The sequence below is a fragment of the Lithobates pipiens genome, unplaced genomic scaffold, assembly GCF_037356315.1.
Source record: "Lithobates pipiens isolate NorthernLeopardFrog02 unplaced genomic scaffold, aLitPip1_a1.2 Scaffold_1, whole genome shotgun sequence".
Classification (NCBI taxonomy): Eukaryota; Metazoa; Chordata; class Amphibia; order Anura; family Ranidae; genus Lithobates; species Lithobates pipiens.
Genome location: NW_027507685.1, coordinates 102,787,791 through 102,802,127, shown reverse-complemented (window position 1 = coordinate 102,802,127; position 14,337 = coordinate 102,787,791). Strand labels below are relative to the sequence as shown.

General features: G+C 38.4%; 1 protein-coding gene across 2 annotated transcripts in view; it reads right to left on the bottom strand.

The window, feature by feature from the left end:
* Positions 1 to 14,337, bottom strand: part of PAPPA (pappalysin 1) — a 418,033-nt gene that overhangs the window by 209,097 nt on the left and 194,599 nt on the right. For both annotated transcript variants that reach the window (XR_013270192.1, XM_077467932.1), the window contains exon 7: positions 5,412 to 5,907. Coding sequence is in view for 1 of the 2 variants with exons in the window: in XM_077467932.1 (XP_077324058.1) it covers positions 5,412 to 5,907 (496 nt within the window). In the remaining variant the exon portion in view is untranslated. The remainder of the gene's footprint in view (positions 1 to 5,411; positions 5,908 to 14,337) is intronic.

Genomic DNA, 14,337 nt, shown 5'->3' with positions numbered 1-14,337 from the left:
AAACCATTCATTACCGACCTTTGGCTTGTTCATTGACTATGCTTCCACTCCATCCCAACCCACAACCATTCATTACGACCTCTGTCTTGTTCATTCACTATGCTTCCACTCAATCCCAACCAGCAGCCATTCCTTACCACCCTTTGGCTTGTTCCTCGACTACGCTTCCACTCAACCCCAACTAGTAACCATTCCTTACCACCCTTTGGCTTGTTCCTCGACTACGCTTCCTCTCAATCCCAACCTGCAACTATTTATTACCACCCTTTGGCTTGTTCCTCGACTACACTACCATTCAATCCCAACCAGCAAATATTTATTACCACCCATTGGCTTGTTCCTTGACTACACTTCGACTCAATTCCAACCTGCAACCACTTGTTACCGACCTTTGGCTTGTTACTCAACTACGCTTCCACTTTAATCCCCAACCTGCAACCACTTGTTACCGACCTTTGGCTTGTTCTCGACTATGGTTCTGCTTGATCCATACCTGCTATATCTGCTACTGGACTCCAGCTTTTTTACCTTTTGGGAGGAGAATCTGACGACCTGCAACCTGGTAGTAACATACAGCAAAATATATCACCACTATCAGGAGCTCTCCTGAAATCCCAGGAGGCAGCAGGACCCGGCCTAGGATGCAAACCTGGAAGTGCAGTCTTACAGCACAAAAAAAAGGAAACAAGTAGTAGTATGTGGGTTAGAGAGAGGGATCACAGCACATTTCTTATGATTGTTAGCTTCAGCTAATGGCCATAAGGTGTTTTTTCCCTCAAATACCTCAATCAGGAAAATAATGCATAATTGCCACTAGATGGCATTAACAATCATAAATAAACCTATTAGATACAATACAGTGATTTTTTGTGACGACTTGAGATAATTATACAGACATTTGTTTAGAACCCGTAATATTGATAGAGGAATGTCCCCCTTTCACTTAGAACAAAGCCCACTATCTCCTGGATCTTGGGTGCTGGCTGGAAGAGAGCCGTCCATGCTCAAAACCAACTCCAAATAAAAGAACAGACAGCCAAAATCAAGGCTTTATTCCAGCACAGATCTTGGCCTTGGTCCCCACCAAGAGAACGTGTTTCACCACTCAAGGTTTAGTCTTACAGATAGGACCAAGCTTTGAGTGGTGAAATGCATTAGAGTGGGAGGTCTCTTGGTGGGGACCAAGGCCAAGGTCTTTGCTGGAATAAAGCATTAATGTTGGATACATCATCAGCGTGTGGCTGTCTATTCTTTTCTTTAAAGTTGTTTTTAATTTAGCAAAGACCTTGGCCTTAGTTCTCACCCAGAGACCTCCCACTCTAACGCATTTCATGTGTTAAAGTGGGAGATCTCTAGGCCAGGACCAAGGCCAAGGTCATTGCTGGAATAAGGCCTTGATGTTGGATATGCCATCAGTGTGTGGCTGTCTGTTCTTTTCTTTGGAGTCGATTTTAATTTAGCAAAGACCTTGGCCAGAGACCTCCCACCCTAACGTGTTTCAGGACTCAAGGCTTAAACAGAAGGGAGGGTATGGCAAGGCTACATAAATTTGTTGTGCCACATCCAAAACACTAAATACTAGAAGAGAAATCCCCTGGGGGTGGATTTTTAAGGCACGTACAAACTAGAATGGTACAAAAAATATTTTATTACATAAAACAAACAAAAAAGGTTTAGTATACAGTATACATCTAAAAAATACATCTATGGGTATATATATACAACCACTATTTATACAACACTTGATTATGCCGTATAATCCATTTGGAAATAAATAACAGGGGACATGGTGTCTAATTTTGACACCATGTCCCCTGTTATTCATTAGATTCCACAAAAACGCTGTATTTACACCCCTGAAGAAGGATATGCTTTGTTAGGCTCCGAAACGCGTAGAGTGATTTTTTCCAAATGGATTATACGGCATAATCAAGTGTTGTATAAGTACTGGTTGTATATATATATACTCTTAGATGTATTTTTTAGATTTATACTGTATACTAAACCTTTTTTGTTTGTTTTATGTAATAACATAATTTTTGTACCATTCTAGTTTGTACGTGCCTTCAAAATCCACCCCCAGGGGATTTCTCTTCTAGTATTCAGGACTCAGGCTTAGTCTTACAGATAGGACCAAGCCTTGAGTGGTGAAATGCAATAGTGTGGGAGGTCTCTTGGTGGGGACCAAAGTCAAGGTCCTTGCTGGAATAAGGGCTTGATGTTGGATACATCAACGGTGTGCAGCTGTATATTCTTTTCTTTGGAGTTGTTTTTAATTTAATTTGGTTCCCACTCAGAGACCTCCCACTCAAACGCATTTCATGATTCAGGGCTTAGTATTAGAGATGGCAGTAAGCCTTGAGTGGTGAAATGCATTAGGGTGGGAGGTCTCCATGTGGAGACCTAGGTCAAGGTCTTTGCTGGAATAAAGCCTTTATGTTGTATATGCGGTTTTCTAACCTTTTCTTTGGAGTTGGAGTTAATTTAGCAAAGACCTTGGCCTTGGTTCCCACCCAGAGACCTCCCACTCTAATGCATTTCATGTATTAAAGTGGAAGATTTCTAAGTGGAGGTCAAGGCCTTTGCTAGAATAAAGCCTTGATGTTGGATATGTCATTGGTGAGCTGCTGTCTGCTCTTTTCTTTGGAGTCGGGTTTAAGATAGCAAAGACCTTGGCCTTGGTTCCCACCCAGAGACCTCCCACTCGAATGCATTTCATGTGTTAAAGTGGAAGATTTCTAAGTGGGGGTCAAGGCCTTTGCTAGAATAAAGCCTTGATGTTGGCTATGTCATCAATGAGCTGCTGTCTGCTCTTTTCTTTGGAGTCGATTTTAAGACAGAAAAGACCTTGGCCTTGGTTCCCACCCAGAGACCTCCCACTCAAATGCATTTCATGTGTTAAAGTGGAAGATTTCTAAGCTGGGGTTAAGGCCTTTGCTAGAATAAAGCCTTGATGTTGGATTTGTCATTGTGAGCTGCTATCTGCTCTTTTCTTTGAAGTCGGTTTTAAGATAGAAAAGACAATGGCCTTGGTTCACACCCAGAGACCTCCCACTCAAATGCATTTCATGTGTTTAAGTGGAAGGTCTCTCTCTAGATGGGGACTAAGGCCAAGGTCTTTGCTAGAATAAAGCCTTCGTGTTGGATATGTCATTGGTGTGTGGCCGTCTCATCTTTTCTTTAGACCCAAAACTAAAAAAGTACTAAAAAAATAAATAAATAAAAAATAAAGAGAGAGAGAGAGTTTAGACTGACTCATGTGTGTGACATAACATGCTAGTTAAATTGAATTCAAAGGAAACGTTTTAAGTATTCAAACCCCTTTAAGTCCCTAAATAAAAGAAGACTTGAATTAAAGCTTCAGAACTATTATCTAATTACAAGGCATTGTTGGATCTCGGCTTTGACCTTAATTCATTTTGAGAGTTACATTTGGATGCTTATTAAACAGGCCTGGATGGGTATTGCAGATCCTCTCAAGCAGGTCAAGCTTATATAAGAAAAACTCTTCAAACAGAATAAGATAATACCAGAGAAATATGAAATGACGCAAAGTTAATTAAACATATATAATGGGCGATACGGGATCACAAATGACGGGGGTTAGTGCTATAATACAAAACATTTGTACTCTAGCTACATTATAGTTTTTTGGGGGATTTTGGGATTGTGATCTAATGATGTTTTCAATCAGCTAATATGCATTTAGGATGATTTCTTCTATTGTTTAAAATTACCGGCTTTACAGCGGTGGACAATGTAGGAGCCCAGAAGATATCTGCTGCAAGCTTGGATTTAAGCCTCCACTTGTACTACAACGTTCCTTTAAAGTGTTTGTAAAGGTAATCTTTTTAAAGATTTTTTTTTAAATTATACTTACCACCACTTCTGGGGTCCCCCACCAGCTCTCTTGGCTCCTCCTCTTCTGCGTGTGCCGCCATAGAAGGCAAATTGTATGCTGTAGCATTAACAGTGCCCCTCACTGGCAACATCTGAGATAAATAATTTGGGATGGTGTCCACATGCTGTTAGCCATATCGTATATTTGTTGGATTCATATGCATAGCTACATAGTTGGTCAGGTTGAAAAAAGACACAAGTCCGTCTAGTTCAACTCAAAAAAAATACAATCCCATATACACAATCCTCCACCCACAGTTGATCCAGAGGAAGGCGAAAAACTCCAGCAAAGCATGCTCCAATTTGCTCCAGCAGGGGAAAAAATTCCTTCCTGATCCCCCCCAGATTTTTCCTTGGATCAACTTTACTTATAAATGTTAGTACCCAATTATATTTTGTACATTTAGGAAAGAATCCAGGCCTTTTTTTAAAGCAATCTATTGAGCTGGCCAGAACCACCTCTGGAGGGAGTCTATTCCACGTTAACCTTTCCGTATTTGGAGATGAAATCTTTTTTCCTCTAGACGTAAAGAGAACCCCCTTGGCCTTTGTGATGACCTTAAAGCGCATAAACTTAACATCAAGTTCACTATAAGGACCACTTATGTATTTGTACATGTTGGTCATATCCCCCCTTAATCTCCTCTTCTCAAGAGAGAATAGAATTCAGTTCCTCTAATCTTTCCTCATAACTGAGCTCCTCCATGTCTCTTATCAGTTTGGTTGCCCTTCTCTGCACTTTCTCCAGTTCCCTAATTATCCTTTTTGAGAACTGGTGCCCAAAACTGAACTGCATATTCCAGACGAGCAAGAACACAGTTATTAACTCAAGTATGGGGTGATCATATCCCCCCTTAATCTCCTCTTCTCAAGAGAGAATAGATTAACTCCTCTAATCGTTCCTCATAACTGAGCTCCTCCATGCCTCTTATCAGTTTGGTTTCCCTTCTCTGCACTTTCTCCAGTTTCACGATTATCCTTTTTGAGAACTGGTGACCAAAATTGAACTGCATATTCCAGACGAGCAAGAACACAGTTATTACCTCAAGTATGGGGTGATCCTACCCCCCCCTTAATCTCCTCTTCTCAAGAAAGAATAGATTCAGTTCCTCTAATTGCTCCACTTAGCTGAGCTTCTCCATGCCTCTTACCAGTTTGGTTGCCCTTCTATGCACTTTCTCCAGTTCCCCGCTCATCCTTTTTGAGAAACGGTGCCCAAAACTGAACTGCATATTCCAGACGAGCAAGAACACAGTTATTACCTCAAGTATGGGGTGATCATATCCCCCCATAATCTCCTCTTCTCAAGAGAAAATAGATTCAGTTCCTCTAATCGTTCCTCATAACTGAGCTCCTCCATGCCTCTTATCAGTTTGGTTTCCCTTCCCTGTACTTTCTCCAGTTCCCCCAAATATCCTTTTTTGAGAATCGGTGCCCAAAACTGAACTGCATATTCTAGACGAGCAAGAACACAGTTATTACCTCAAGTAGGGGGAAAAACAAAAACTTACGTGTCTAAAAATCGTCTGTGGTGACCAGAGATCCTAGAACGTGAGCCATCTTCAAAAGGAGGGTCTCGAAGCACCTTGTAGTGAATGGAATTACATTTCGCACACAAGGGACAATTAGGCACTGAAGTGATCATAGCTGCATCGATCTCCATTAGGTTGTCCTTGGTATGGATCTGGATACCGTACATCTCTGCTTTCATGAAATTAAGCTTAATGGTTAGAGGAACATCACAGAAGATCTTCTGAGGTCCCAAGTGCAAGATCTCTCCACTGACTAGGAGGATTCTGACGTCCACCTCGGCTCTAATGGTATGCGTTTCCGTGGTGATAAACGTCACCCAGATTGTAAGAGTTTGTGGGACCACCGGGTATGAAAACTCCAGCTGCAGATAGCATCCAAGAGGTTCAGTGCATGCAGGAGGGACAGAGTTGTCGTTAGCACCGGGGCTCCATGTACGTACGCTTGTTTCACATGGCTGTTCCACGTCAGGCCGTCCTAGAATACACAGAATCCTTATTAAAAACATACGACAAAAATAATTTATCAGTAAAAAAAAACACGAACTCAACAGAAATAAAAATATTTCTCATTCACTTGAATACCTAGTATCACAAATTTGTCAAATTTTTGTATGGTTGATTATTAGACATAATTTGACAAATGTTGTTAATTCAGAAAATATTCGAATTAATGAAAAAACCTGTTTCATAAATTTTTTCCAAAAATTTGTAAAAATTAGAAAATTCGTAAATCTGTAAATCTGTAAATTTGTAAATCCGAAAATTTGAAAAATGGGAATATTCCAAAGAACGAAAATCCGAAAATAAGAACAAAAATCCAAGGCATTTGAAAACACAAAAATTCAAAAACTCCAAAATAACAAACTAAAAGATAATGATAACTATTACTAACTATTAAATTATAGGTATTGGAATTTCCCTTCAAATTTTGCTGTTGGTGAATGTAACGAATGCAAATTTGTAAATTTGAAAATAAGAAAAAAAGAAATCCAAAAATTTGAAAAGATAACTGACATAACTAACTGATAAATTAAAGGTATTGGAATTTCCCTTCAAATTTGGCTGTTAGTGAACGTAAAGAATACAAATTTATCCAAATTATTACGAATTATCCGAAATAATGAATGCTGCATCTAAACGAATGGAACGTAACTAATTAAAAATAGTAAATAATAATAATAATAATAATAGAAAGGTTTATTAGTATTATTTATTATTATTAATTTGTTACATTCCATTTATTTAAATGCAGCATTCGTGATTTTCGGAAAATTCATGACTTCGGATAAATTCGTATTAGTTACAATTCCCTAACGGCCAAATTTGAAAGGAAATTCCAATTAAGGATTATCTGAAATAATGAATGCTGCATCTAAACGAATGGAACTTAACTTATTAAAAATAATAAATAATAATAATAATAAAAACGTTTTATTATTATTATTTATTATTATTAATTTGTTACAATCCATTAATTTAGATGCAGCATTCGTGATTTCAGATAATTCGTAACTTCGGATAAATTCGTTACGTGCACTAACAACAAATTTGAAATAAAAATTCCAATTACGAATTATCCGAAATAATGAATGCTGCATCTAAACGAATGGAATGTAACTAATTAAAAATAATAATAATAATAAAACCTTTTTATTATAATTATTTATTATTATTCATTTTTTACATTCCATTCATTTAAATGCAGCATTCGGATAATTTGTGACTTCGGATAAATTCGTATTAGTTACATTCACTAACAGCCAAATTTGAAAGGACATTCCAATGCCTATAATTTAATAGTTAGTTATTATTTAGTTACTATTTAATTAATTAGTTAATTAGTTAGTTACTATTTCGTGATTTTTGGATTTTCGTGAACGTAACAAATACAAATGTATCCAAAGTTACGAATTATCCGAAATAATGAATGCTGCATCTAAACAAATGGAACGTAACTAACTAAAAATAAATAATAATAAAACCTTTTTATTATTATTTATTATTATTAATTTGTTACATTCCATTCATTTAGATGCAGCATTTGGATAATTTGTGACTTTGGATAAATTCACATTAGTTACGTTCACTAACGGACATATTTGAAAGGAAATTCCAATGCCTATAATTTAATAGTTAGTTATTATTAGTTAGTTACTATTTCGTAATTTTCTGATTTTTTAATGTTGTTCTTTCAAATTTCCAAAACTCTGGAATTTTTTCGGATTTCGAATTTCCCAATTTTTGACTTTTCAAATTTTATGAATTTATTCGAAATAACGAATTTCGGTCATAACGAATGACCCAAAAGAAAAGAAAACAAATAAATTATTTGGCACTGCACATTTACTAATGTCTTTATTTCCTACGGTCGCCAGCTCCATGTAGTGACTGTAGTGCAGTATTTTCCTGAAATAACTCAATCAAGAAAAATATCATGTTATGACCACTAGGTGGGGCTAGGAATCCTAGAAAATAAACATATTAAGCAAATTACAGGGATTATTCTGGATGTTTGAGAAATTTTGGACAGCATTTTATTATTATTTTTTTACTTTTTGGAGGTTCAATTTGACAATGGAAACATTTTACAACATACAGACTGGGAGGAAAAATTATAAAAACAAAAGACACAGAACATTTATTTATTCCTATGGGGAGCAAGTATTTAAAAAAAAAAAAAGGTCAAATTAGGTCACCAGACCTTCTGTGTACATGCAGCCGCAGAGCCCCCCGGAATGATTGGCCCCCCAGAATGATAGCTTACTTCCGGGTTCAAGCTGAAGAGGAAGGCATTTAATGATCTAATCGAAAACATAAAGAGAACCTGTCACCTGTAAACTGCTACCACATAGGTGACTTGTTAGACTTTTGTGATAGCAACTTTAGGCAAACTAAAATAAAATAGTGTTTTCCTGTTAAAAAAAATATAGAATAGTGTTTTAACATTTTTTCAATTATAAAAAAATTATAATTATAATAAAATATAATACAAGTATAATAAAAACAAAACAAAAAAGTATAATAAATAATAATAATAAAAAAAATTAAAGTTACAATGTTAAAAAATAAAATAATAATAATAATAATAATAATAATAATAATAATAAATAAATAAATAAAAGGTACAAAATAATAATAATAATAATAATAAAAATAATGAACGTGCCCCCGTTCAACCCTGTGTTTGTACCACACATATGAGTTATTGACACGAACGTCAGAGCGAGAGCAATAATTCTAGGGCCAGACCTCCTGTGTAACTCTAAACTGGTAACCTATAAAGGGTCACCAGTTTAGAGTTTTAAAACTGCTACCACATAGGTGACTTGTTAGGCTTTTGTGATAGCAACTTTAGGCATATTAAAATAAAATAGTATTTTCCTGTTAAAAAAAAAATAGAATAGTGTTTTAACATTTTTTCAATTATAAAAAAATTATAATTATTATAAAATATAATAAAATTATAAAAAAACAAAACAAAAAAGTATAAAAAATAATAAAAAAATGAAAGTTACAAAAATGTAAAAAAATTTATTAATAATAATAATAATAATAATAATAAATAAATAAAAGGTACAAAATAATAATAATAATAAAAATAATGAACGTGCCCCCGTTTAACCCTGTGTTCGTACCACACATATGAGTTATCGACACGAACGTCAGAGCGAGAGCAATAATTCCAGACCTCCTGTGTAACTCTAAACTGGTTACCTATAAAGGGTCACAATTTTAGAGTTTTAAAATTATAACTATAATAAAATATAATAAAATTGTAATAAAAAAAAAAAAAAAAATATATATATATATATATATATATATATATATCCAAACACCCATGTATGTGCAAACACCCATCTATGTAAACAGCAATTGCACCACTCATGCTAGGAATCATGGCAAACACTAGCGTGAGTCTAGGGCCATAATTATTATTATTATTAATTATTATTATACAGGATTTATATAGTGCCAACAGTTTACGCAGCGCTTTACAATATAACAATAATAATTCACAGTTAAATGGCTTGTTGTTCATCCCTTGTAATAGCAATAAAGTTGATCCAAAAAATAATAATTAAACATACACTGTAAAAAAACAATAATAATAATAATAATAATAATAAATAATAAAAAAATAAAATACAGGTACAATTAAAAAATTAAAAAATAATAATAATACAAAAATGAACATCCCCGATCCACATGTGTTCGCACCACACATATGAGGTATCGCCACAAACACCAGAGCGAGAGCAATAATTGTAGGGCCATACCTGCTGTGTAACTCTAAACTGGTAACCTGTAAAGGGTTATCAGTTTAGAGTTTTAAAATTCTAATTATATTAAAATATAATAAAATTGCAATAAAAAAGTAAAAAAAAAAAATAATTAAAAAAAATGTATCCCTCAAATGCAAACAGTTTATGCAGCACTGTACCATATAACAATAATAATTCATGGTCTGTATCCCTTGTAATAGCAATAAAGTTGATCCAAAAAAAAATTAAAGGTAAAATGTAAAAAAATTCAAAAAAATAAATAATACAAAAAAAATAAAGGTACAATTTAAAATAAAAATAATAATAATAATAATAATAATAAATGAACATGCCCCCATTCACCCTGTGTTCGCACCACACATATGAGGTATCGCTATGAACATCAAAGCGAGAACAATAATTCTAGGGCCTAAACTGGTAATCTGTAAAGGGTTACCAGTTCAGAGTATTACAATTATCATTATAGTAAAATAAAATAACAAAAAATAAATTAAAAATGTATCCCTCGAAGGCAACCACCCATGTATGTAAACAGCAACTGCACCACCCATGCTAGGAATCACGGCAAACACTAGAGTGATTCTAGGGCAATAATTCACGTTTAACTGGCTTGTTGTTCATCCCTTGTAATAGCAATAAAGTTGATCCCAAAAAAATTTTTTAAGATACAATGTAAAAAAACAAAAGTAATAATAAATAATAATAAAAAAAAAAATGAATGAAAGTTACAATGTAAAAAAAACTAAATAATAATAATAAAAAAAAATTAACGTGCCCCCATCCCCCCTGTGTTGGCACCACACATATGAGTTATTGCCATGAACGTCGGAGCAAGAGCAATAATTCTAGGGCCAGACCTTCTATGTAACTGGTAACTGATAACCTGTAAGGCCGCGTACACACGGGCGGACTGTTCGCCCAACCTTGTTCGGCAAACAGTTTCATCAAACAGTCCGCTCAAAATTTGCATGAGCGGACTTGCCCACACACGAGCGGACTGTTTGACGAACAAGGTTGGGCAAACAGTTCGCTCAACTTTTGAAATGAACGGACTCGCCCACGTAAGGCGGAGGCAAATCCGCCCATTTCGAGCGCGTGTACAGGTAGGCGGGGCTCGCGAAGGAGACGTCGCGGGCTCCGCCGCCTGGAATGGGCTTAAAGGGGAACCCCAACGCCGAAAAAAATCGGCGTGGGGGTTCCCCCCAAGTCCACACCAGACCCTTGTCCGAGCACGCTACCCGGCCGGCCAGGAAAGGGGGGCGAGCGAGCGCCCCCCCCCTCCTGAGCCGTACCAGGCCGCGTGCCCTCAACATGGGGGGTGCCTTGGGGAAGGGGGGGCCGCGCGGCCCCCCCACCCCAAAGCACCTTGTCCCCATGTTGATGAGGACAAGGGCCTCTTCCCGACAACCCTGGCCGTTGGTTGTCGGGGTCTGCGGGCGGGGGGCTTATCGGAATCCGGGAGCCCCCTTTAAGAAGGGGGCCCCCGGATACCGGCCTCCCACCCTATGTGAATGAGTATGGGGTACAATGTACCCCTACCCATTCACCTGTGAACTAAAGTACAATAAAAAACACAACACAGAGAAAAAATATTTTATTGCACAGCTCCGGGGGTCTTCCGTCTTCGGGGGTCTTCTCGCCGGACTCCTCCGCTATGTGTGTGTAGCTCTTTTGCTAGCGGAGGAGTCCGGCTTTCTTCCTCCCCGCCGCCGGCCTCTTCTCCCGACTTCGGGGGTCTTGTCCCCCTCTTCGGTTCTTCTGCCGGGCCACCGCGCCTTCTTATAGCTCTTTTACAGGCGGTGGCCCGGTCTTCTGTCGCCGTCTTCCGTTCTTCTGTCGCCGCCTTCGGTTCTTCTGCCGGGCCACCGCGCCTTCTTGTAGCTCTTTTACAGGCGGTGGCCCGGTCTTCTGTCGCCGCTGTCGTCGCCGCCGCCGCCGCCTTCCGTTCTTGTTCTTCTTCTTGTTCTTCTTCTTCTCCTGGAGATGTTGACTCGACGAGCTCTCCGGCCGGAATGCCAGAGCCGCGCTGTGCGGTCACTTATATAGTGACAATGGGGCGGTGTCACATGGTATATGTCACATGGGTTGGTCACATGGGTTGATGTCACATGGGGACTATGACATCGTAAGGGGGCGGGGTCACCATGTGACCAACCCATGTGACATAAGACAGAAGAAGCCATGTGGCGGCGACAGAAGAACGGAAGACGGCGACAGAAGACCGGGCCACCGCCTGTAAAAGAGCTATAAGAAGGCGCGGTGGCCCGGCAGAAGAACCGAAGAGGGGGACAAGACCCCCGAAGTCGGGAGAAGAGGCCGGCGGCGGGGAGGAAGAAAGCCGGACTCCTCCGCTAGCAAAAGAGCTACACACACATAGCGGAGGAGTCCGGCGAGAAGACCCCCGAAGACGGAAGACCCCCGGAGCTGTGCAATAAAATATTTTTTCTCTGTGTTGTGTTTTTTATTGTACTTTAGTTCACAGGTGAATGGGTAGGGGTACATTGTACCCCATACTCATTCACATAGGGTGGGGGGCCGGTATCCGGGGGCCCCCTTCTTAAAGGGGGCTCCCGGATTCCGATAAGCCCCCCGCCCGCAGACCCCGACAACCAACGGCCAGGGTTGTCGGGAAGAGGCCCTTGTCCTCATCAACATGGGGACAAGGTGCTTTGGGGTGGGGGGGCCGCGCGGCCCCCCCTTCCCCAAGGCACCCCCCATGTTGAGGGCACGCGGCCTGGTACGGCTCAGGAGGGGGGGCGCGCTCGCTCGCCCCCCTTTCCTGGCCGGCCGGGTAGCGTGCTCGGACAAGGGTCTGGTGTGGACTTGGGGGGAACCCTCACGCCGATTTTTTTCGGCGTTGGGGTTCCCCTTTAAGCCCATTCCAGGCGGCGGAGCCCGCGACGTCTCCTTCGCGGGCCCCGCCTACCTGTACACGCGCTCGAAATGGGCGGACTTTCCGAGCGGGAACAGTCCGCTCATTTCGAAAGTACAGCGGACAGGCCCACACACGGGCGGACTGTTCGCTCAAACACAGTTTCAGCGGACAGTTTTTCGGAATTTCCGAAAGACTTTGTCCGTCCAACTGTCCGCTGAAACTGTCCGCTGAAAGCCCACACACGAGCGGACTGTCCGCCCAAACACTGTTCAGCGGACAAGGTTGGGCGAACAGTCCGCCCGTGTGTACGCGGCCTAAAGGGTTTTAAACCTATGGGGAGTTTTGGGCTCCATTATGCGTACCCAATTTCACCTTTTATTTTTAAATAGGCTTTATTGGCTTTTAGAAACAATACAAAATAATAAAGTGTTCCGTAAAATAAGAGATAAGAAACAGATATATTCAAACACTTTGAACATGGTGCATGGTGTCAGATAGAAGACACCTTAATGCATAGAAATACAATATAAAAAGGCGATAGATGTTACCAGAGGGAACGTTTGGGGAGTACTCAACTTTAAAGCGTGACATGTTTGGTATCTATTTACTTGGCGTAACATCATCTTTTAGATTTTACCAATAAATGGGTATTATATTGTATTTTTATACATTAAAACTAATTAAAGTGTATTTTTTCCAAAAATAAATTGCATTAAAAAAATTACTGTGCGACATAAAAATATGCAACCCCCACCATTTTATGGGTCTCTGCTTAAAAAAAAAAAATGTAGAAGAGGAATGTCAGAATTGGCCCGGACTGGAACTGGTTAAGTGTTGACATGTTTGGTATCTATTTATTTGGCAAAACCCGATCTTTTACATTTTACCCGCAAATATTTGGTATTATATTGTGTTTGTGTGCATAAAAATTAATTTTAACACATTTTTCTAAAAATAAAGATTTAATAAACAGTTGTGCAAATATCGTACAAAAAAAAATATTTTCTAGGACCTTCGCTTTCAGAAAATATATAATTGTTTGAGGGTTTAAAGTAATTTCTAACAAAGGATAGAAGAAAAAAAATCCATGGTAGTAAAGTGGTTAATAAACATTTATAACGCAATCTACAGAGTACAGTACATGTGAGTCATGCCAAAAAAATAATTCAAGAGACCCAGATGACTAACAAGGGTTTACAAATATAGTTGAGACTGTAGTGTTTTCTTTGATTGCTATTATTGATTCTAAAAATAATTTAGTTAATGTTACGTCTGTAAATTATAATTAGATACATTGGGGATTTCAGACGATGACAGTCTAAAATGGATCAATGTGTCCATGGTAATTAGGGTTATCGCTTTTTTTTATATAGTACGATGTCTTTTACTGAAAATACTGTACATTCTGTTAAATATAAAAAAAAAGAATGCATTTAAACCATAAAGAAAAGCAATTATAAGCAATATATATATAAAATATTGATCTCTCTACGTAGAGAGATAGCAAGAGAGAGAGAGAGAGAGAGATTGATATTATATTATTATGTATATTATGTTATTATATATTATTATTTTATATATTATTATGAATATATACACATTATATATATAGTGCATATAGTGTGTGTGTCTGTATATATATATATATATATATATATATATATATATATATTTATATTTACAGTGCCTTGCGAAAGTATTCGGCCCCCTTGAACTTTTCAACCTTTTGCCACATTTCAGGCTTCAA